Source organism: Pseudonaja textilis, chromosome 3, assembly GCF_049901715.1.
Source record: "Pseudonaja textilis isolate UNSWEBS1 chromosome 3, rPseTex1.2, whole genome shotgun sequence".
Classification (NCBI taxonomy): Eukaryota; Metazoa; Chordata; class Lepidosauria; order Squamata; family Elapidae; genus Pseudonaja; species Pseudonaja textilis.
The window spans coordinates 3,524,599-3,546,608 of record NC_141992.1 but is presented as its reverse complement, the minus strand read 5'-3'; the positions used below and the strand labels follow the sequence as shown (position 1 = coordinate 3,546,608).

Genomic DNA, 22,010 nt, shown 5'->3' with positions numbered 1-22,010 from the left:
ATACATACAAACAACAAACTGATCAGAGAGAGAAAATAAATTATAAGATAACCAACAGCAAGTGATAAATCATGACCAACCCATAGGAGAAGATAGCAGGAGAAAGGAGAAGGTGAGAAACGAAGACAGGGCTGTGGGAATTCAGTGTTCAGCAGAGTGATGCCAAGTGGCCGGGGAACCTATATGTCTGTTTGTTTTTGGCAAATGGCGGTCTACTTCAAGAACTCCCCATCTAGGATCCTTCCCTTCCCCAGCTTCAACCCAGGGCTTGCCATCTTGTGGCTATAGCAACCCCCCAAGCGGCTCAGAACAAGTCGATCTTTTCCCAGGGGATCCGCCTGGTGCTCTCAGCCAATGGGGATATTGGGTTGCTTTGAGCTCCACGTCGCGACGTGCTGGCCAGTCTCAACATTTCTCCTGCTAAGCGAGACCGCTTGTTCAGTGGGTTTTGCCCTCCGTTTTTACAGCCTTTCATACCACCCAAGTTGTGAAGTGAATCGCTGCAGCTGGTGCGAACCTGGCTCAGTTTGTGAGGACGTGAATAAGGTTGTAAGTTTGAACAGTCCCTAAATGAACAGTTGCAACTCAAGGACTACCTGTAGATCATCCATCCTAGCTTGGTGGGTCTTTAGAATAGAACTGAATAACAGAACTGGCGGGGGGGAGACGGACCTCGGAAGGTCTTTTAGTCCAACCCAACTGCTCAAGCAGGAAGACCATTCCAGACAAAATGGTTGCCCAATCTCTTCTTAAAAAACTTCCAATGTTGGACCATTCACAGCTTCTGGTGGCAAGTTGTTCCACTGGTTAATTTTTTTTTCTCACTGTCGGGAAATTTCTTCTTAGTTCTAGTTTGCTTCTCTCCTGGATTGTGAGACTAGGATTCAGATAAGCATCGTTTCTTCTGCGGTTGCTTCGTTCACTCCTTCCCTCTTTTGTTATGATGTGTACAGAATAACAAGGATATGCACAGGGAAGCATTTGTGAGAGTAGTTATGAATAATTATTCAGCCACACGAAGATACACTAAATTGAGTTAAAGTTTACTTTAAGAAATAGCACAGTCCAATAAACAGTCCAAGTCATAGACGTTTAACAGTTCACCCAGTCGGAATATAGTATAAATCAGTACAGTGATTTTTGTCTTAAAGCGACAAACATACATTGTTGGTTTATGTATTGCCAACCCAACTAATCGGTGGACAGATTCCTAACCCCTTTCCTCTCTTCCCTTCATTCCAGACATGCCCGATGAGCAGAGGGAGAGCCTCCAGGAAGAGCTGATAGACTGCATCCTCCAGGTTCTGCAACGCAACACGCAACTCCATTATTACCAGGGATACCATGACATTGTGGTCACCTTCCTCCTCGTGGTAGGGGAGAGGCTGGCCGCCACCCTGGTGGAAAAACTCTCAACCCATCACCTCAGGTATTTGAATTCTCCAGCATTTCTCAACCTTGCCGGCTTGAAGATGGGCGGGCTTCAACTCCCAGAATTCTCCAGCCGGCCTAGGGAATTCTGGGAGTTGAAGTCCACCCCTCTTCAAGCAGCCAAGGTTGAGAAACACGGCTTTAATTTATTGAAGTATCTGTAGTTCAGTTTATGGGTCTAGAACAGGGGTCGGCAACCCGCAGCTCCGGAGCCGCATGTGGCTCTTTCGTCTCTCTGTCGCTGGTCTGCACCGCAATTTTGAGAGGAGCTTCCGGTTCGGGGGCAGGGGAAGCATGACGCACCAGGAAGAGACTCTATGGCAAGGCGTGGCTTTTCCAGTTGGCTCCACAATTGACAAGGCTTTCGGTTAGGACAGGTAGAGGAAAAAGGATGCTATGCTAGGAGGAGACTCTATGGTGGGGGAACCGGACTTCCGGTTGGCAGAGGAAAAAGGATGCCGCGCTAGGAGGAGACTCTATGGTGGGGGAACCGGACTTCTGGTTGGCAGAGGAAAAATTATGCCATGCCAGGAGGAGACTCTATGGTGGGGGAACCAGACTTCCGGTTGGCAGAGGGGAAAAGGATGCTGCGCTAGGAGGAGACTCTATGGTGGGGGAACCGGACTTCCAGTTGGCAGAGGAAAAGGACACTGTGCTAGGGAAGACTCTATGGTGGGGGAACCGGACTTCCAGTTGGCAGAGGGAAAAGGATGCCGCGCTAGGAGAAGACTCTATGGTGGGAGAACCGGACTTCCGGTTGGCAGAGGAAAAGGATGCCGCGCTAGGAGGAGACTCTATGGTGGGGGAACCGGACTTCCAGTTGGCAGAGGGAAAAGGATGCACTGCGCTAGGAGAAGACTCTATGGTGGGAGAACCGGACTTCCGGTTGGCAGAGGAAAAAGGATGCCCCGCTAGGAAAAGACTCTATGGTGGGGGAACCGGACTTCAGCGGCACTGAAGTGGCTTACGACCGTTTTTCACAGTTCCAACCTTTGCATCATTCCCCACAATCAGGTGGCACAAATTCAGAAGTTTGGCGCCTGGTTTCATATTTAGGATGGTCGCCGTGTTTCCCGGGGTCACGTGACACCCCGTTTGCGGCCTTCTGATGATTAAACTCAATTGGGGGGTGGGGGAAGGGAAGCCAGATTCACTTAACAACTGGGTGACTCACTTATCAACCGCAGTGATTCACTTTACAATTGCGGCAAGAAAGGTCGTAAAACAGTAAAAAAAAAAGCTCACTTCACAAATGTCTCATTTAGCAACTTAAATGTTGGCCTCCCTTTGTGGTCGTAAGCCAAGGATTCCTGCGGGCACGCGAGCCATCAACCCAGCTGGTCTCTGCCACGCATGTGTGGGAGGACGGGTACATTCATGATGGGGTTGCACGTACATTGCATTTGGGGGTGGTTGCGCACTCATGCTTTGGGCACTGACGTAGAACATAGCTAAACACTTTACATGGCGTGTTTTGGGTGTCTTATTTCCCACATCTTGCCCACATCTTTTAACTGTAACGTCCTGTGACGGCCCAGGGCATGACACAACAATAACAAAAATCACCAAAGTAGGATAAATTCCCTTTAATGCCTCCAATTTGGGCCCCAATGTCCAATTATCCTCAGCTGGAAATCGATCTCTTCAAAAAAAAAAAAAAAAAACAGTCTACGAAGGTCAGAAATGCAGTCCGAACCCAAAGTAAAGATAATCAGAAATCAAAACAACCAACACAAACCACACTGAAGGAATTAACACGACAGGCCAGGATGATCAATTGCAGACTTTCAAAAGGATAACGCAGCAACCACAGTTGGGAGGATGTCAAAACCCAGTTAAGCGAAGAGAATGCACGCTTTGCTTCCAGCAAGGAGCTGTGTGCAAACACACCCACTTACATCCTGTTCTCCCAGCTGCAACTAATGAAAGGGATCAGGGCCCTTTTCTCCCCCGTAAGCCACGTTGCTCCCTTTCTCCATTCTTCCCTGCGTGCCCTAGGATGGCACTGGGTCTTCCTCTGAATGCCCAGCCGGCCTGTGCCCTTCCCCAGTTTCCTCCACAGCCACCAGAGCCACACTCCCACTCCCTGTCGACTGCTCGATCTCCCCCTCAGAATCAGATTCCAACAAGGGCATGACACTTCCCGCTCCCGAACAAACTCCTGAAGTTTAAACCAAAACACAACAACACACCCAAAATGGCTCCAGGATGTTAGACAAGAATGCCAAACCGTCAGCCTTTCCTAAACGTCCTTCGAGGAGCCTAATCAAACGCAAACGTTTCTCAGATCGCAGCTGCCGTCGCTTGCATCGTGTCCTGTGACACGCAAGACGTTTGTGGTTTTGTGTATATGTGTGGGTGCGCTTCACTCTTGTGGGCCTCCTAACTTGGCTTAATCCTTTCTTGGCTGCAGGGATTTTATGGACCCGACCATGGAAAACACCAGACATATTTTAAATTACCTGATGCCCATCATAGACCAAGTGAACCCAGAGCTCCACGATTTCATGGAAAGGTAAAGTAATTTTTAAGGTGTTGTTTTTTTTAAAAAAAAAAAGTTCAGGTAGGCCTTTTGTAACAAGGGGGTCAAGCTGTTCTCCGGAGCCCCCGAAGGCAGGACAAGAAGCAACAAATGGAAACAAACCAAGCGGAGAAGTAATCGGGAGAAATTTCCGAACGGTGAGAACGGTTAACCAGTGGAACTGCTTGCCTCTAGAAGTTGTGGGAGGTTTTCAAGAAGAGGCTGGAAAACCGTTTGTCTGAAATGGCATCAGGTCCCCTGCTTGAACCGGGGGGTTGGACTAGAAAACCTCAAGGGTTTCTTCCACGTGTATTTCGATTGATTGAGTTATAACAACACAAGAGCACACAATAAATACAAACTCAAGGTTAATCGCACCAAACTCGATTGCAGGAAATACGACTTCAGCAATGAAGCAGTCAATGTCTAGAATATTCTACCTGACTCTGTAGTTTCTTCCCCAAACCCCCAAAACTTTAACCTTAGACTGTCTACTATTGACCTCACCCCTTTCCTAAGAGGTCTGTAGGGGGGCGTGCGTAAGCGCACCAATCGTGCCTACCGTCCCTGTCCTATTGTTTCTTTTTATTTTTCTCACATCTACCGATTTCATTTATTCATAACTATGGATATACTTATCCCTATTATCTTGTAAGCAACCGACAAATAAAAATAAATAAATAAATAAAGTAAATATGAAGAACGGTTGCAGGAACTGGCTGGGCCTAGTTTATTGAAAAGGACCAGGGGAGACATGAGAGCAGCCTTCCAATATCTCAGGGGCTGCCCCAAAGAAGAAGGAGTCAAGCTATTCTCCAAAGCACCAGAAGGCAGGAGAAGGAACAACGGATGGAAACTCAATCCAGGCGTAGGAGCAACCTGGAATGAAGGAGAAACTTCCTCGCAGTGAGGACAATTAGCCAGTGGAACTGCTTGCCACCAGAAGTTGTGGGTGCCTGGAGGTTTTGAAGGAGAGACTGGACAGCCACTTCAGTTTGAAAATGGTCCAGGGCCGCGATGGGGAACCGAGAGCACGTGTGCCACAGGCGGCACGCAGAGCCCTTTTCTGTGGCCACACAAACTCGCCCCAGCTCAGCTCCAACACGCATGCATGCGCCCCTCCCGCCAGCCAGCCTGATTTTTGGGGGCTCTCTGCTGCGCCAAGGCCAGTCACATGCAGGAGACGCATGTCCCATGCGCAGGGGGAACGCAGGGGGTGTGCACGCGCAAAAAGAGCCCCCCCCACCCAGTTTTTGCTGCAGGGAGGCCTAACTCAGGCCCAAAACAGGGCGTGGGGGGAGTGGGTCATGCGCGCATTGCATTATGGGTGGAGGCGCACACCCTGTCGCGCACCAACGCATTTTCGGCACGCGATGACAAAAAGGGTAGCCATCCCTGGTCTAGGGTTTCCTGCTTGAGTGGGGGGGATAGACTAGAAGACCTCCAGGTCCCTTTCCAGCTCTATTCTGATTGATTGAACATGGGGGATGGACTAGAAGACCTCCAAAGTCCCTTTCCAGCTCTATTCTGATTGATTGAGCGGGGGCTGGACTAGAAGACCTTCAGGGTCCCTTTCCAGCTCTATTCTGATTGCTTGAGCAGGGGGCTGGACTAGAAGACCTTTGGGGTCCCTTTCCAGCTCTATTCTGATTGCTTGAGCAGGGGGCTGGACTAGAAGACCTTTGGGGTCCCTTTCCAGCTCTATTCTGATTGCTTGAGCAGGGGGATGGACTAGAAGACCTTCAGGGTCCCTTTCCAGCTCTATTCTGATTGCTTGAGCACGGGGGATGGACTAGAGGACCTTCGGGGTCCCTTTCCAGCTCCATTCTGATTGCTTGAGCAGGGGGCTGGACTAGAAGACCTTCAGGGTCCCTTTCCAGCTCTATTCTGATTGAACACGGGAGATGGACTAGAAGACCTTCAGGGTCCCTTTCCAGCTCTATTCTGATTGATTGAACACGGGGATGGACTAGAAGACCTCCAAAGTCCCTTTCCAGCTCTATTCTGATTGATTGAGCAGGGGAGGTGGACTAGAAGACCTCCAAAGTCCCTTTCCAGCTCTATTCTGATTGATTGAGCAGGGGGCTGGACTAGAAGACCTTCAGGATCCCTTTCCAGCTCTATTCTGACTAATTGAGTGGGGGGTGGACTAGAAGACCTTCGGGGTCCCTTCCCAGCTCCATTCTGATTGAGTTTGTGGGTGTGGGAGACGCCGGGAATCCTCCATTCGCGCTTCCTCGGAAGGCAAAGAATTTGTTTGGCTGCAGCTCCGAAGAAAAGGGGGAAAGGTCTGTTTGCTGGGTGGATACCAATATTCGTATTTCGTACGTTTACATTTTCCCCTCCTCTTTTTTTTCCCCCTCTTCCCCCCCACAACGCCCCGCCTTCCCCCCCAGAGCCGAGGTGGGGACCATCTTCGCCCTCAGCTGGCTGATCACCTGGTTCGGACACGTCCTGTCGGACTTCAAGCACGTGGTGCGGTTATACGACTTCTTCCTCGCCTGCCACCCGCTGATGCCCATCTACTTCGCGGCCGTGGTGGGTGTCCGCTGGGGGGCTGAGCAGGGAGGGGAAGAGCAGGAGGAGGGAGGGGGAGACCCTCCGAAGGGCGGGGACCCCCAGAGGGGTTACCCAGGAGCCCCTCAGAGACACACACCCCCCGCCCCCCAAGGAGGATAAGGACGATAATAGCATCTGACCCGAGAGTTTCTCTTTTAGGGCGAGGGGTCTTCAGGCTCGGCCGCTTGACTTGCGGACTTCAACTCCCAGAATTCCCCGGCCAGCTTTGCAGACTCCAATGCCCAGAATGCTGGGAGTTGAAGTCCTCCAGGCTTAAAGTAGCCAAGGTTGGAGACCCCCCTGCCGTAGGGGCTAATCCCTTCCCTTCTCTTTCCAACTCCTCCACCTCCCTCCCTCCCTTTCCTCCTTTTTCTCCTTTTCCCTATTTTTCTCTCCTTCCTCAAGATCTTCCTTCCCTTTCGTTTCGGTCCCCTCTGCCATCCTTCCGTCCCTCCCTCCTTCCCTTTCCTCCCTCCCTTTTTCCTGTTTTTTTCCTCCCTTCCCTCCCTCCTTCCTTCCCTTTCCTCCCTCCCTCTATTCCCGTTTCCTTCCTCGCTTTCACTCCTTCCCTTGTCCTCCCTCCTTCCTCTCCTTTTTCCTTTCCTCCCTTCCACCTTCTCTCCCTCCTTTCTTCCCTTTCCTCCCTCCCTCCTCTCTCTCCTTTTTCCTTTCCTCCATTCCACCTTTGCTCCCTCCCTCTTTCCTGTTTCCTTCCTCGCTTTCCTGTTTTTTCCTCCTTCCCTCCCTCCTTCCTTCCCTTCCCTCCTCCCTCCCTCCCTCTTTCCTGCTTCCTTCCTCGCTTTCCTCCTTCCCTTGTCCTCCCCTCCTCTCCTTTTCCCTTTCCTCCCTTCCACCTTCTCTCCCTCCTTTCCCTTTCCTCCCTCCCTCCTCTCTCTCCTTTTTCCTTTCCTCCGTTCCACCTTTGCTCCCTCCTCTTTCCCGTTTCCTCCTTCCTCCCTTTCACTCCTTCCCTTGTCCTCCCTCCTCCCTCTCCTTTTTCCTGTTTCCTCCCTTCCTTTCTTTCCTCCCTTCCCCCTCTCCTTTTTGTTGTTTCCTCCCTCCCTCCTTCCCCTCCTCTTGTTCTCCGTTACTCTTTTCTCCCCTCCCTTCTTTTCCCCTTCTAAGACATGCCAGTTCCAACTGATCAGGGTGCTCTACAATTTTCCCTATTTTTCTCTCCTTCCTTCCCACCTTCCTCAAGATCCTCAAGATCTCTTCCCTTCCCTTTCCACCTCCTCCACTGTTCTTTCATCCCTCCATCCTTCCCTTCCTCCCTTTTGCCTGTTGTTTTGTCCCTTTCTTCCCTCCCTCCTTCCCTTTCTTCCCTCCCTCTTTCCTGTTTCCTTCCCGTCTTTCACGCCCTCCCTTGCCCTCCATCCTCCCTCTCCTTTTTTCTGTTTCTCCCTTCCTTCCTTTCCTCCCTTCTCTCCCTCATTCCTTCCCTTTCCTCCCTTCCTTCTTTTCCTCCCTTCTCTCCCTCATTCCTTCCCTTTCCTCCTTCTCTCCCTCATTCCTTCCTTTCCTCCCTTCCTTCCTTTCCTCCCTTCTCTCCCTCATTCCTTCCCTTTCCTCCCTTCCTTCCTTTCCTCCCTTCTCTCCCTCATTCCTTCCCTTTCCTCCCTTCTCTCCCTCATTCCTTCCCTTTCCTCCCTTCCTTCCTTTCCTCCCTTCTCTCCCTCTCCTTCCCTTTCCTCCTTCCTTCCTTTCCTCCCTTCTCTCCCTCATTCCTTCCTTTCTCCCTTCCTTCCTTTCCTCCCTTCTCTCCCTCATTCCTTCCTTTCTCCTTCCTTCCTTTCCTCCCTTCTCTCCCTCATTCCTTCCCTTTCCTCCCTTCCTTCCTTTCCTCCCTTCTCTCCCTCATTCCTTCCTTTCCTCCCTTCCTTCCTTTCCTCCCTTCTCTCCCTCATTCCTTCCTTCCTCCCTTCCTTCCTTTCCTCCCTTCTCTCCTCATTCCTTCCCTTTCCTCCCTTCCTTCTCCTTTTCCCTGTTTCCTCCCTCCCTCTTTCCCCTCCTCTTTTTTCTTTTTTTTTTGAAAACAATTTTATTGGTTTTTTAAAAACAAACAAAACAAACAGAACATAAAAACATCAACTCTCTTCCATACATATATACAAACAGTGTGTCGGTTGGTCTATCAGTTTTCGTGCCTCCATTTCGTAGTCTCAATTACAGTTACATTACATAATAACTTGTATTATCAATCAAAAATTACATTGGACTATAATTTTATTCGTTCATACTTGATGAGATAACTATAATTTACGTAGTTTATTTTATAACAAATCATCTAGTCATACCAAATCTATCCTAGAAACATTTTATAGATATGATATCAAATAACAAACAAAAAAAAGAAAAAAGATCTTTTTATATATTCCTTATTATCTAACATTCCAAATATTCTATTATTGTATTTTATCATCCAACCATTGATAGAAAAGGTCCCAAATTTTATAGAATCGTTTCCTCCTTCCCCTCCTCTTGTTCTCTATTATTTCCCCCTCTCCTTCCCTTCTTTTCCCCTTCCCTTATAACACACACCTTCCAACTGATCAGGGGTGGTGGTATACAATTCTCCCCCCCCCCCCAATCTAAGTCAAAGGAAGACTTCCCTTTTCGGAAAGGCTTCACGGGAGCCTTTGGCTCTTCATCCGCACAAAACCGGTCGGGGGGGGGGAGAAACGTCGGCCCTCTGCCCAGTGGGCCGAGCTGAGTTCTTCCTTTTGTGTCTTCCCTTTGCAGATCGTGCTCCATCGGGCCCCGGAGGTTCTGGCCTGCGACTGCGACATGGCTTCCGTCCATCACCTGCTCTCGCAGATCCCGCAGGATCTCCCTTACGAGACTCTCATCAGTCGGGCCGGCGACCTCTTCGTGCAATTCCCGCCTTCAAAGCTGGCCCAGGAAGCTGCCCAGCAGGAAGCTGAGAGGTGAGGAGAGGCCTCCTTCCCTGTGTGTGTGTGTGTGTGTGTGTGTGTGTTTTGTTTTGTTTTGGGCCCGACCGACTCCACACCCAGAGATGGCTGCGTCCGGTTCACACCGGTTCGGGTGGACCGGTTGTTAAGATTAGGCACAGTTCGGCAAACCGGCATATCCCACCGCTGGCCAACCCCTCCCCTGCCTAATTTGGGGGTTGTTTCCCCGGGCCGTTTTCCCAGCCCAAAAAAATGGCCTGAAAACAGCCCGAAAAATAAGCAAGGGTGGGGCCAGGCAGCGGTGGGATTAGCCCCAACCGGCTGAGCCTAACCTCTTCCTTGGAGGCGAGTGGCCGGGAGGCGGGGCTGGATGTGATGAGTGACATCACCCACCCAGTCACGTGACCAACTGGCCACGCCTCCCCAGCCAGAGAACCAGTTGTTAAAAAATTTGCAGCCCCCCCACTCCCCCGATTGTCCATGCCACCATCCCTGCCAAGACCTTTGTGGCATTCAGTTCCTGTATCTCCAGGGTCTTCAACCTCGACAGCTTTAAAACACGTGGATGTCGACTTCCCAGAATTCCTCGGCTAGCATGACTGGAGGAGGAATTCTGGGAGTTGAAGTCCACAAGCTGTTGTGACTCGGAGGTCTGAACCTGCCTCGTTAGAAAATACAGACTTAAGAAATGAGGGAGAGAGGGATTTGGCTTCGAGATTTGAGCCTGCTTTGCTGGAAGACACAGACTTGAGCCAGGAGGAAGAGGAGGACTTGACTCTGAGGTTTGAGCCTGCGTTGCTGGAGGATTCGGAATCATCTTCCTCCCCGGGACCTTCCTCCCTGGTTGTGCCTCAGGTGTCGGCAGATAATCAGGAGAGCATGCCGGAGTCCTCGGCTGAGGATCAAGCCGAGGAATGCTGGTTTGATGCGAGGCAAAGACGCAGGCAGAAGCGGGAAATGCAACGTAAAAGGAAAGGTCAAATCAGAAACTGACTCGAAGGAGTGACACGCCCCTCAAGAAATAAAAGAGGGCGTGTTAGCTCGGAATCCTCGTTCGGGACAACTTGTTTATTCGTGATAGCAGCTTGGGCAGACTCTCCGTGTGGCGTTTGCTTCTTGATTTATGGTTTTGTCTTGTTATCGGACTTGGCAGGCAGCTTTTGGAAGACTGCCAAGGATTCCTCCAGTCAAAGGAATTTAACTCTCTCGTTCCTGGTCCTGTCCGTTTATTTATATTCCTTTGAAAACTTGGACTCTCACCTCGTGCTCACAGATGAGACAGAAACACAAGCTGTACCCGGTTTCCTCAAAAATAAGACCCCGTCTTCTTCTTCTACTACTACTACTATTATTATTATTATTATTATTATTATTATTATTATTATTATTATGCCATCGAAAAAGGCACCAGGTCTTATTTTGGGGGGAAGTCATCTGCTGACCAACCTCACTTGCATGCGTCACCCCTGGCTTCCTTTTCGCTGTCAGAGGCCTTCAGGAATTTCTTCTGCGTCCAGCAAGGCTTTCCCGAAGGCCTCTGCAGCAGATAACAGACCTTTGGATCGATCCAGAGCTTTGTTCTCAGCTCCAGAGGCCTTCAGGAAAGCCTGGCCAGCCTTGCCGGTTGCAGAAGAAATGGGCCGGCTAGGCAGGTGTCGGGGGGTGCGAGGCCTGGCCACACCTGTCCAAAGGTAAGTAGTAGGGCAGTTCTACCCTCCATCCTCATCCTAGCTTCATTTTCACCCATCCACTCTGGAGTGGGTGGGATCTTAGGGCTTATTTTGGGCGCATATGTAAAAAAAAATCAAGCTAGGGCTTACTTTCAGGGTAAGGTTGTATTTTCGAAGAAACAGGGTATTTCACAACTGAAGTTCCTCCCCTTCTTTTTTTCTTTTCTCTCCTTCCCCCGGCAGAACGGCGGTTTCCACCTTCAAAGACTTCGAGCTGGCTTCATCCCAGCAACAGCCGGACACCATCCTCCGTCAGCGCTTCCGAGAACAACTCCGGGCGGAAGAGAGAGCCAAGTCCCTCTTAACGACCAAACCCAGGACCAACCGCTTCGTCAAGCTGGCCGTGATGGGGCTGACGGTGGCGTTGGGGGCGGCCGCCGTGGCGGTGGTCAAGAGCGCCCTCGAGTGGGCTCCCAAATTCGAACTCCAGATCTTCCCCTAAAGGCTGACGGACAGAAGGAATGTCCTCTCTCTTTCTCTCTCTCCTCTCAGCGGAAGACGAGCCGAGTTTGGAGGCCCGCAGCTCCGAATCCGCTCCCTACTGTAAGCAACCTTGGGGCGCGGAGAAGGGACCGCTGCCTTGGGCTGCTACAGGTTTGGGTGGTCTCAATGTCTCCCGACCAGCTAAGGGGCAAGACCCCTTCTTTCCTCCCCCTGCTGCCTGACAAACAGAGAAGGAAGTCTCGGCGCGCCCCTTTGGGCTAAAAACGATGGGGGTTCCTGTGCTTTTTATCCGAAGGAGAGACGTAGCTTGGGATCTTGAGAACTTCTCCCTTCCTCCAAGCCAATTCGATTATCCGTCTTACCAAAAAGGGAAGGAGATAGTTAAGTATCTCAGCGGTTGCCAGCAGCAAGACTGGATTCCCGTTTCGATATTCCGATATTTCGTGTCAGCCGGAATCCGCAGGAAAAGAGGTTTTCGTTAAATGCACAGAATAGATCAGCAACTTGGCAACTTTTAAGACTCGTTTGAGACTTTTAAGAATTCTGGGAAGTCCACAGACCTTAAAAGTTGCCCAGGTCGGATGCCCTTAGAATAGATCCTCTTCAAACTGATCCGTTGCCATCCAAGCCAAAAATAAAATTTAAAAATATCGATCCAGATCACGCAGTTTGGAGGGCGATACCCAGAAAGCCTTCCCTGACAAAAAAAAAAAATAAAAAATAAAAACTTTTCTTTTTCCCCTGCATGGAGAATTCTCAACAAGGAGGATCGCTTAATGCATAATCGCCCCACTACAAAAGCCTCTACTCACAAGTGTCCTTACCCCAACCTTCGCTACCTTTGAAAAGACGCGGTCTTGGCTCGCTTGGAAGTGACCCAACGGAAACCTCCTAAGAACCGGGCTTGCCAGTCCTCTCGAAAGCCGAGCCAAGGACTGCTCGCTTTTGCCACCTTTGAACATGGCATCGATCCAAGAGTCGGGCTGGACAGCTGGACATCGAGGTGGACAGCTGACGAGTCCTGCCGTGTCCTGAACTCAAGATGTCCTTCAGAAGCCACAGCTTCCAGAAAACATCACGATGCAGCCCCTGAGAGCATCTAGACTTCACCTCGGCGTGTTTTTCTTTTCAAAACCGTTGCATTGAATTCTCTTCTGGGGTGAGACTTTTGGCTTCTCCTGGTGAAGAAGCAACCAGGACATGGTCCTTCTCACATCCTTGTGGGCCTTCTCTCTTCCGGACGAGCTCAGGGGCTGTTGCCCTAAGGTCCGTGCCTTTCTCCACGGGGTTGGATCGCGCTTGCGTGGTTCTGAAGACCAGTTTAACCCAAGAAAGCTGGTTGGACTTCAGCCTGTGCTCTGCCTTGAGAGTTGTTGTTCAGGTGCTTCTAGGCAGAACCGGACCACTGGGTCACCCAACATTTTTGAGAATGGGTTTTGGGACTGTGCCATCCCCCCGAAGGCGGAGTGGGAGCATAGGTAGACTTTCTCCCAACAGATTGGATCTAAAACCCCGTGTCATATCATAAGAAGCGGGCATGGTATTATGGTGCCATCGGAGCATCAGTGGCAAAAGGGGACATGAACACTCGAGGCCGACAAAGATGGCCAAGAAACCCTTGACTTCTTTTTTTTCTTCTTCTTCTTCTAAAAAGCACTTTACAAAAATGATTTACTAAAAGAACAGCCTTTTGTTGGGAGAATTAACTAAGGCAGGAGAAGTGCTCTCTCACTTTTTGGGGTGGTTACTCTAAATGTCTCTTGTTGGAGGAATTTTCTTCCGTTAGCCTAGGAAAATTTGAGCCCCTAAACGTCGCTTTCGAACCACAGGAAATACACAGCGATCCGAAAGAGAAATTCCGCTTCATCGTGTTTCTCAAGAACCCGTCTCAAGCACTTCATTTTAATTATTTTATATTCGTCCATCAAAAAAGTACAAATTCGGACAAGGAAAATCAAGAATGTGGCAGGGACAGTAGACAGCTGCACTGGCACACAACCCCTTAAGGGACATCATATACACAGAGCAAGGTCCTCAGTTCAGCGTCGGTCAGCAGAATCTTTTACAACCCTGATTTTTTGGGTGGATTGTGTGAAGGCTCAAGTCTTTTCCTTCCACCCGGAGTCCTATCCATAGAAAACGAGCATTATCGAGGGGCGAACGGGAGTGAAAACTCCTTAGAAATAATCTGAAGTTTGCACTGCAGTCTAGAAAAATTGGCCTGGTTATTTTGCTGGTTATTTGCACTTCTGTCGGAGAGGAAAGGACAGATTTGATGAGGAACGGGTCTGCCCCACCGGTGGATTAAACGGGACCCCCATTGCTGGTGGGAAGTGGGGAACAGACGTTGTTTCCTTGCGAGTTCTCACGAATGAAGGAACAGAGAGCGTTCGCCTTAAAATGCCAACCGAGGGCACCCTTCCACTTCACACAATCTGAGACTTGCGAACACAACAGCGGTGACCCTGGAAACCCACAAAACTAGCGTGCCCACCGATGCGGGGCATCTCACCCAGCTTAACTTTCACCCCTCTGTGGGCAGACAGGTAACTCAAAAGAGGCTGAATTCAGCGTAGAAAAAAAAGGTGGATTGCAACAGCCCTTCGGTTGCGCATCCTGGGCGGTGTAGCTCTTCTGTATACTCGTGTACGTATGTAACTTGTAGATTTGTACAGGGCTTGTAAGTGTGTACATTAAATAAATGCGCTACTAACTTACTAAAAGCTGTTTGCAAAGATGGTGCCGGAGCTCTTTAAATCAAGGTGGGCTGTTCCCCCCCCCTTTCCTTGCTCTGCGTGGGCTAGAATGCGTCCACAACAGCTGGCCCCCGGGGAATAGGATTACACTAATATTAAAGAAACGGCGGGACAGAACCATTCCAGAGATGATGCCCAAGGAAGGAACAAAATGAAATGGGAACGAAAAGATTCAAAAACCGTTTAAAGAGTTACTTTAAATGGTTTGATGGAATGGTTGAAATTGGCTTGCGGCGAATTATCCTATAGAACGAAAAGGACTAGGGGAGACAGGAGAGCATCTTCCAATATTTGAGGGGCTGCCCCAGAGAGGAGGAAAGAGGTCAGTCTATTTTCCAAAGCATCCGAAGGCCAGACAAGGAATAATGGATGGAAACTGATCAAGGAGAGATTCAACCTGGAAACGAGGAGACATTTACTGACAGGGAGAACCGTCAACCCATGGAACAGAAGTTGTGGGAGCTTCATCCCTGGAGGCTTTCAAGAAAAGGCTGGACAGCCATCTGTCAGAAAGCGGGTAGGGTCTCCTGCATGGGCAGGGGGTTGGACTAGATGACCTACAAGGTCCCTTCCAACTCTGTTAATCTGAAATCCAAGAAGATGCTTTTCCCCTGATATCAATTTGAGCTCTTTGTAATCTCAAAAAAAAAACCCACCCCAAATGCAGTCTCCTCCACCACCCCTCCCTTTTCCCTTCCCCAAAGCGGTGATCCAATCCCTTATAATGTCTACCCCGAAAATGGCCTATTTGTTTTCTTAATCAAGTGCTTAATTCTCTTCGCATAAAAGGCATGGCTTCGATCGTTCACAATGGGCTGGACTAGAAGACCTCCAAGGTCCCTCCCAACTCTTGTTATTCTATTTTTATCCTACCCTTTGGCGAGTTGTCCTGCAACAACCTGGCCGTGGGGAATTGGCCGTGGCGAGCTGTCCCCTTTTGGAGCAGATTCTCCCATTTCAAGGCCTCCTTGAAACGGTCCCAGGGCAGCTCAGCCCAGCCCAGCCCGGGTTCAGGGCGGCTGTGAAAGAGGGAGCCGCGGCTCTTCTCAGGGAAGGGAAGGAAACTATCCAGGGGTGAGAACGGAAAAGCCCCCAACGGAGCCCTTTAAGTCAAGGGTGCCCCAATCTCGCCCAGTTTCAGTTGTGGGTGGGGGGAGGAGACTCCAACTCCCAGAATTCCCCAGCCAGCCATGGAGGATTGCAGGCCTGGCTGGGGAATTCTGAGAGTTGGAAGTCCGCGGATCTTTTAAAAGCTGCCCAGTTTGAGACACGCTACTGTTGCCGCTGGTTCTCAGCCTTTGCAAAACGGCCTTTTGCTGGAATTCGGTAGGTCTCGTTTAATGAAAAGAAGGACGTGCGGAGGCACGATAGCAACATTGCCAATATTTGAAAGGGTGCCACCAGCTCTTTTCCGAATCACCAGAAGGCAGAAGAAGAAATAAGAATGGGAACTGATCAAAGAGGGAAGCAACCTAGAATTAGGAGACATTTCCTGACAGCGAAGACAATTAACCAGTGGAACTGCCTGCCTCCAGAAGTTGGGAATGCTCCAGCAATGGAAGTTTTTAAAAAAGATGTTGGACAACCATTTGCCTGAAGTGGTGTAGGCTTTCCTGCCTAGGCAGGGGGTTGGACTAGAAGACCTCCAAGGTCCCTTCCAATTCTGTGATTCTATTCTACTATTTATGAAAAGTCAAGAAACTCCAGTTGCCTCTTGAAAAAAGACCTTTGGGACAACCAGGACTGGGCGGATGGGGAATCTCCATAGATGATATCACCTCATACAATTCCCAAGTAATAAATTCCTAAAATGGTGCATTATTTTTTATTTTTTATTTAAAAAAAAAAGAGCAAGAGAGGTATTTTTAGCGATTCCGCCTCTTTAATTCCCAACCCTCCGTATGCTACAGAATCCTTATCTCGGGGAAATCATGACGTCCATCGCGTTGAAGATCCGTTCGGCAGGCTTTTCACATTCCCTAAAAAAAAAATCCTGTGCCGCTGTTTATCTTAAATTTCAGAAACTAGATTTAAGGGTGGGGCAGGGAACAGGAGAGGTGACCCCCCCCCCCAAAAAAACCCGCAAAGCTCCATCTGATCCTGATTTGGCCTGAAAAATCACCGAAGTGACCTAAAAGAAGCAAAGCAAGTAAAAACTGGAAGGCAGGCCAAGCTGCCCCAGCTCCGTAATACCAGTAAAAGGAGAATATTGTGGTTCATTGCGTAAATCAAAACCACAACTCAAAAGTCTGGTTGGAGTGCAATGAGTGGCAAGATTCCGGTAAGGTCAACGGCGATCCGAGCTTGAAATATGGACCAGATCATGTTATGTGTGCAGAAAGACGCGAAGAACAATCAAACGAGCACCGCTGTTTTTGAGAAAGACGAAGCAGAACATCTAGAGCGAAACCAACCCACAGGTCAAGTTCTAGGCCCAACCGACACGGGTGGGACGACGAAAAGATGCCCCCTTCAACCAACTCTTGAGGCTGGAGATCTTCTTGGCTCCGTCACCACCTCGGTCGACAGGAGAGTTGTCCCAAGACGGACGTGGGAAGGAACTGGTCGTGCAACAGAAGACCCGTGCAATTGTCCGAAAAGTCCCCTCCTTCCATCGTCCAGGATTCCATCCCCCTCGTCTGCAAGCGAAGGGTCCCATCGTGTCTGCAAAAAGTCCGATTTTCAGGGCTCTCCCGCCATCAATGGCAGTTCTGGCAATTCGGATGGCAGGAGACACCGTTGACTTTGCAACGGCAGCCGCCACTGATGTCGCCCAAGCCCTGAAGGGGGAAAGAAACACGGAGCGTGAAAGGGGAGGGGGTGCAAGATCGTCTCCCAGAATCCCACCCCACCCCACCCCAGCCAGCAAAGTTGAAATAAATCCTGTTCTAATCCAACCCTCTGCAAAAATGTAGGATACATAAAATTACACACACACACACACAGGTGCAAGGTGGAGTTCTCGCCTCACAGAAGGCTATGAATTCTGATCCTAGGTAGCGGCAGGTATTTCTCTCTCTCTGGGCAGAATGAGAATATATCTGCTGAGCAAAAACTCCTCATCGGCAACAGGAAAGGTATCCAGCCAGTAAACACCCAGCTCCGTTCGGTTGCCCAGATTCCAGTCAGGTAAGGGATTACGGGGGTCATTAAAAGACCAAAATAAATAAAATTACACACACACGAGTTACTACCCTCTGTCAATACGTACAGCTGGCCCCCAGCGAGGTCCTTTGGTCACCCAGCAAATCTCCGTGTGGCAGACGGTGCATCGGATCCAGTCGCAGCCGTCCTTCTTCTGCACGATGATCCTGCAGGTGGGACAGTACATGGCCTCCCCATCCCTGACCAGCCTCTGAAAAAGGGAGCAGAACCGTTCAAAACGTCCACAACTCTTCCTAGTAGCACTGGGCGGGAGGGGAAAAGGTTTACAGACGGGAGTTTTGTCCAGTGGTTGAGGCACCCTGGCTAGGAATCAGGAGACGGTGAGTTCTAGTCCCACTTTAGGCATGAAAGGCAACTGGGTGACTGGGCCAATCACCAAGAGACTGGGGGTTCTAGTCCCACCTTAGGCATGAAAACCCACAGGGTGACTGGGCCAATCACCAGGAGACGGTGAGTTCTAGTCCCGCCTTAGGCAGGAAAACCAACTGGGTGACTGGGCCAATCACCAGGAGACGGTGAGTTATAGTCCCGCCTTAGGCAGGAAAGCCAACTGGGTGACTTTGGGCCAATCACCAGGAGACGGTGAGTTCTAGCCCCGCCTTAGGCATGAAAACCCACTGGGTGACTTTGGGCCAATCACCAGGAGACTGTGAGTTCTAGTCCCGCCTTAGGCATGAAAACCAACTGGGTGACTGGGCCAATCACCAGGAGACTGGGAGTTCTAGTCCCACCTTAGGCATGAAAACCCACTGGGTGACTTTGGGCCAATCACCAGGAGACGGGGAGCTCTAGTCCCGCCTTAGGCAGGAAAGCCAACTGGGTGACTTTGGGCCAGTTTCTCTTTCTCAGGCCAACCCACCTCACAGGGCTGTTGTTGTGGGGGGAAAAGGAGGAGCGAGAACTATTAGGTATATTTCTTCCTAAATAAGGGAGCGAGACAGAGATAATATATATAAAGAGAGAGAGATATTAGATAGATAAATGGGGAGAGAGAGATGATATAGATAGACGGATGTATGGGTGGACCAACAGACAGGATGGTAGGTAGGTAGTTATATGATTGATATATTATAGGGAGGTAGATAGAGATGATTGAGGATTAGAGAGATGAGGCAGATGATGATTGAGAGATGATAGGGCGACATGAGAGAGATGATATAGAAGATAGATATAGATGACATGATATAGATGATAGATGAGATATAGATAGGTAGGTAGGCAGATAGATGAGATATAGAGATAGATGATAGATGAGATATAGATAGGCAGGCAGGCAGGCAGATAGATGAGATATAGAGATAGATGATAGATGAGATAGATAGGCAGGCAGATAGATGATAGATGAGATATAGAGATAGATGATAGATGAGATATAGAGATAGATGATAGATGAGATATAGAGAGATGATAGATGAGATAGATAGGCAGGCAGATGATAGATGAGATATAGAGATAGATGATAGATGAGATATAGAGATAGATGATAGATGAGATATAGAGATAGATGATAGATGAGATATAGAGATAGATGATAGATGAGATATAGAGATAGATGATAGATGAGATAGATAGGCAGGCAGATAGATGATAGATGAGATATAGATAGGTAGGTAGGCAGGAAGGCAGGCAGATACAGGTGCCCTCTCTGCTAAGGAGGTCCACCTGGTGGGACCAAGAAGAATGGCCTTCCCTCTGGTGTCTCCCTCCCTGTGGAACACCATCCCTGCAGAAATAAAATTGGCCTCCCCCCATCTCAGCGCTCTTCCAAAAGCCCCCCAGAGATCTGGTTTTGCCGGTGGCTCCGGGAACCCCTGGAGGCTACGGAGCCCTGCAGTGGTGGGTTTGATTGTCGTCACCAGCGGGAGTTTCTTACGGGGTTTTTGTGTGTGTGTGTGTATTTCTTAAGCCATCCGGAGTTGCCACGAGCTGGGCGCCCCTATAAACTCCTTTATTCGGTAATAAAATGGCCCTTCTCACCAGCAACACCTCTGTGGTCTGTTGGGCAGCGTGGTCATTCTGCGCGCGTGTCTGGAGATCGTCCTGATATTCCTTGCAGTTCATGTTTTCGTGAATAGCCTGCGGAGGAAAACACGACTTGGACCCTGATCCATCATCCACAGCCAAGGTTGGTGTTTTCACTCAGCTCCCCAAACACGACAAACCCTCTGAAGTGAACTCAAAAGATTCCTTTATTAGGAGCCCCGGCAAAAAGTTCCTCTCTCACCGCCGTCTGGCCGGGAGATGAATAGTTGTCTGCCACAACCTATTCATCTCTGCCCCCTGGCTTTTTATCCCCAGAGCTTCCGTCCCGAGGACTGGCCCATAGATTTCCATTTGCTCTCCTCTCCTCTGCCTTCTGCGTATCTATGCATCGGGCACTGGACCCGGCTGTTCCTCCTCTTCCTCATCAGCCACCTCCAGACCTGGCTCTTCCGTCCCAAGGACCGGCCCATAAATTTCCACTGCTCTCCTCTCCTCTGCCTTCTGTGCATCTGTTTGTCAGGCACTGGACCCAGCTGTTCCTCCTCTTCCTCATCAGCCTCCTCCAGACCTGGCTCTCCTGTCCCAAGGACCGGCCCATAGATTTCCACTGCTCTCCTCTCCTCTGCCTTCTGTGCATCTATGCATCAGGCACTGGACCCGGCTGTTCCTCCTCTTCCTCATCAGCCACCTCCAGACCTGGAGGCTGTTGACTCTCCATCTGAGGGCTGACGGGCAGCCCAGGCTCCTCTCTCTCTCTCTCCCTCCCACCCTCTCTCTCTCTCTCTGCCAGCTCCTCTTCCCCCTCAGAGCTCCCAGGTTGCCTTGATGCTGACCCTGTCTCCTGCTCCTCCGCCTCTGATTACGTCAGCGGCCGACAGGCTACAACAGTCAGCTTGAGTCGACCTTCCCTTACACACAGCCCTGCCAGTTATCCACCCCGTAGGGCAGCGGTTCCAAACTTTCTGGCAAAGTGGACCGGTTCTATGTGGAGGTCAATCGCGAAGCGTGCGAGTAGTGAACCGGTAATTACGCTGGGAGAATCCCACCCCTGACGGACTCCAAAATCCCTCTCACGGTGCTGCAATTGAGCCAAGTTTCACCTAACCTAGTGGTGGCTAACCTTTTTGGGCTCCTGTGCCCAAAAGGCAATGTGTGCATGCCCCCTGCACATACGTGTGCAATGCCCCCCCGCCACCCCGTTACCTGCACTGTGCCTCACAGCTGATTTTCGGCCAGTTTGAGGTCTTTGGGGGCCTCCCATAGGCTTGAAAAAAGCCTCTGCAGGCTTTGCAGGCCATATAATAGGCCCATTTCATCATTTCCGGTATTACAGGAAGTGATGAAACGGGCCTATTATTTGTCCTGCAAAGCCTGCAGGGGCTTTTTGCAGGCCTTTGGCAGGCCAAAAAAGGCCTCAAACCGGCTGAAAATCAGCTGTGAGGCACAAGCATGTGTAGTGAGGTAAGTTTCCCTGCGGCTTGCGTGCCAGCACCAATGGCTCTGCGTGCCACCTGTGACACACGTGCCATAGGTTCGCCATCACAGGCCTAACTTGTCTCTGTACATTTGGCTTTTCTTGCCTAAGTGTAAAACTTTACTAACTCAAACATATAGGACTGATGCGGTGTTCAAAGCTGGGACAATAACTCACCTGACACAGCAAGCAGTTGGGTTTGTGGCAGACCGGGCAGTAGAACTCGTTCACATCGTCTTCGTAAAAACACCAACCCCGGCAGTCCGTCGTTTTGCAGTGGAAACTCGACCGGCTGCGATTCTCAGCGATGGACATCCCCAAGTCCAGAAAGTGCTGGTATTCTTCCTCCGTTAATAACTACGGATGAAACGGAGACGGCTTTAGAGAAGTTAGCTAATTGATATAGGATGGATAGACAGACAGACAGACAGAAAGAAGACAGTGATGGCAAACCATTTTCTTGTAGTATGCCAAAAGCGTGCAAATACCGGCACCCACAATGCAATGACCCCCCCCCCTGCTCATGCGTGCATGACCCCCCCCCACACACCCCTTTACCTGCACTGTGCATGCGCACACCTCCCAACTGATTTTCGGTATGTTTGAGGCCTTTTTACGCCTCCCGAAGGCTGGAGGGAAGCCTCTGCAGCCTCGGGAGGCCGAAAAACAGGTCTTCCGGAAATACTGGCCCATTTTCAGCCTCTGGAGCCCGAGGGAGGCCGTTCTCACCCTCCCGGGGGCTTGTGGGAAGCTTCTGCAGCCTTTGGAGGCCGAAAAACGGGGCCCATTTTGGCACTTCTGGTATTTCCTCAAAAGGGCCAAAAAATCAGCTGGGAGGCGCGCACCTGCGCAGCGCAGGTAAGTTTGGCTGGAGCTCACGTGCCCACACAAACGGCTCTGTGTGCCCCCTGCGGCCTGCGTGTCATAGGTTCACCCTCGCCGATCTTAAGAATTGGACAAAATGGTTCCCTCATCCATCCATCCATCTGAACCGTTGCAAGTCAAGGACTTACCTGTACGTTCTCCAAGCGACGT

The 22,010-nt window shown here is 50.2% G+C and overlaps 2 protein-coding genes across 3 annotated transcripts in view; one reads left to right on the top strand and one right to left on the bottom strand.

Annotated features, from left to right (window-relative positions):
• Nucleotides 1-14,358, top strand: part of TBC1D20 (TBC1 domain family member 20) — a 35,765-nt gene extending 21,407 nt beyond the window's left edge. The window contains exons 4-8 of the mRNA XM_087928807.1: nt 1,243-1,429; nt 3,845-3,946; nt 6,349-6,490; nt 9,254-9,438; nt 11,337-14,358. Of these exons, the coding sequence (XP_087784933.1) occupies nt 1,243-1,429; nt 3,845-3,946; nt 6,349-6,490; nt 9,254-9,438; nt 11,337-11,595 (875 nt within the window). The 3' untranslated portion in view covers nt 11,596-14,358. The remainder of the gene's footprint in view (nt 1-1,242; nt 1,430-3,844; nt 3,947-6,348; nt 6,491-9,253; nt 9,439-11,336) is intronic.
• A 1,855-nt stretch (nt 14,359-16,213) lies between these two features.
• RBCK1 (RANBP2-type and C3HC4-type zinc finger containing 1) overlaps nt 16,214-22,010 on the bottom strand; it is a 36,336-nt gene continuing 30,539 nt past the window's right edge. For both annotated transcript variants that reach the window (XM_087928806.1, XM_087928805.1), the window contains 4 exons: nt 21,153-21,332; nt 19,496-19,594; nt 17,565-17,708; nt 16,214-17,133 (listed from right to left, as the gene is read on the bottom strand). In XM_087928806.1, coding sequence (XP_087784932.1) covers nt 17,053-17,133; nt 17,565-17,708; nt 19,496-19,594; nt 21,153-21,332 — 504 coding nt within the window. In that variant the 3' untranslated portion in view covers nt 16,214-17,052. The remainder of the gene's footprint in view (nt 17,134-17,564; nt 17,709-19,495; nt 19,595-21,152; nt 21,333-22,010) is intronic.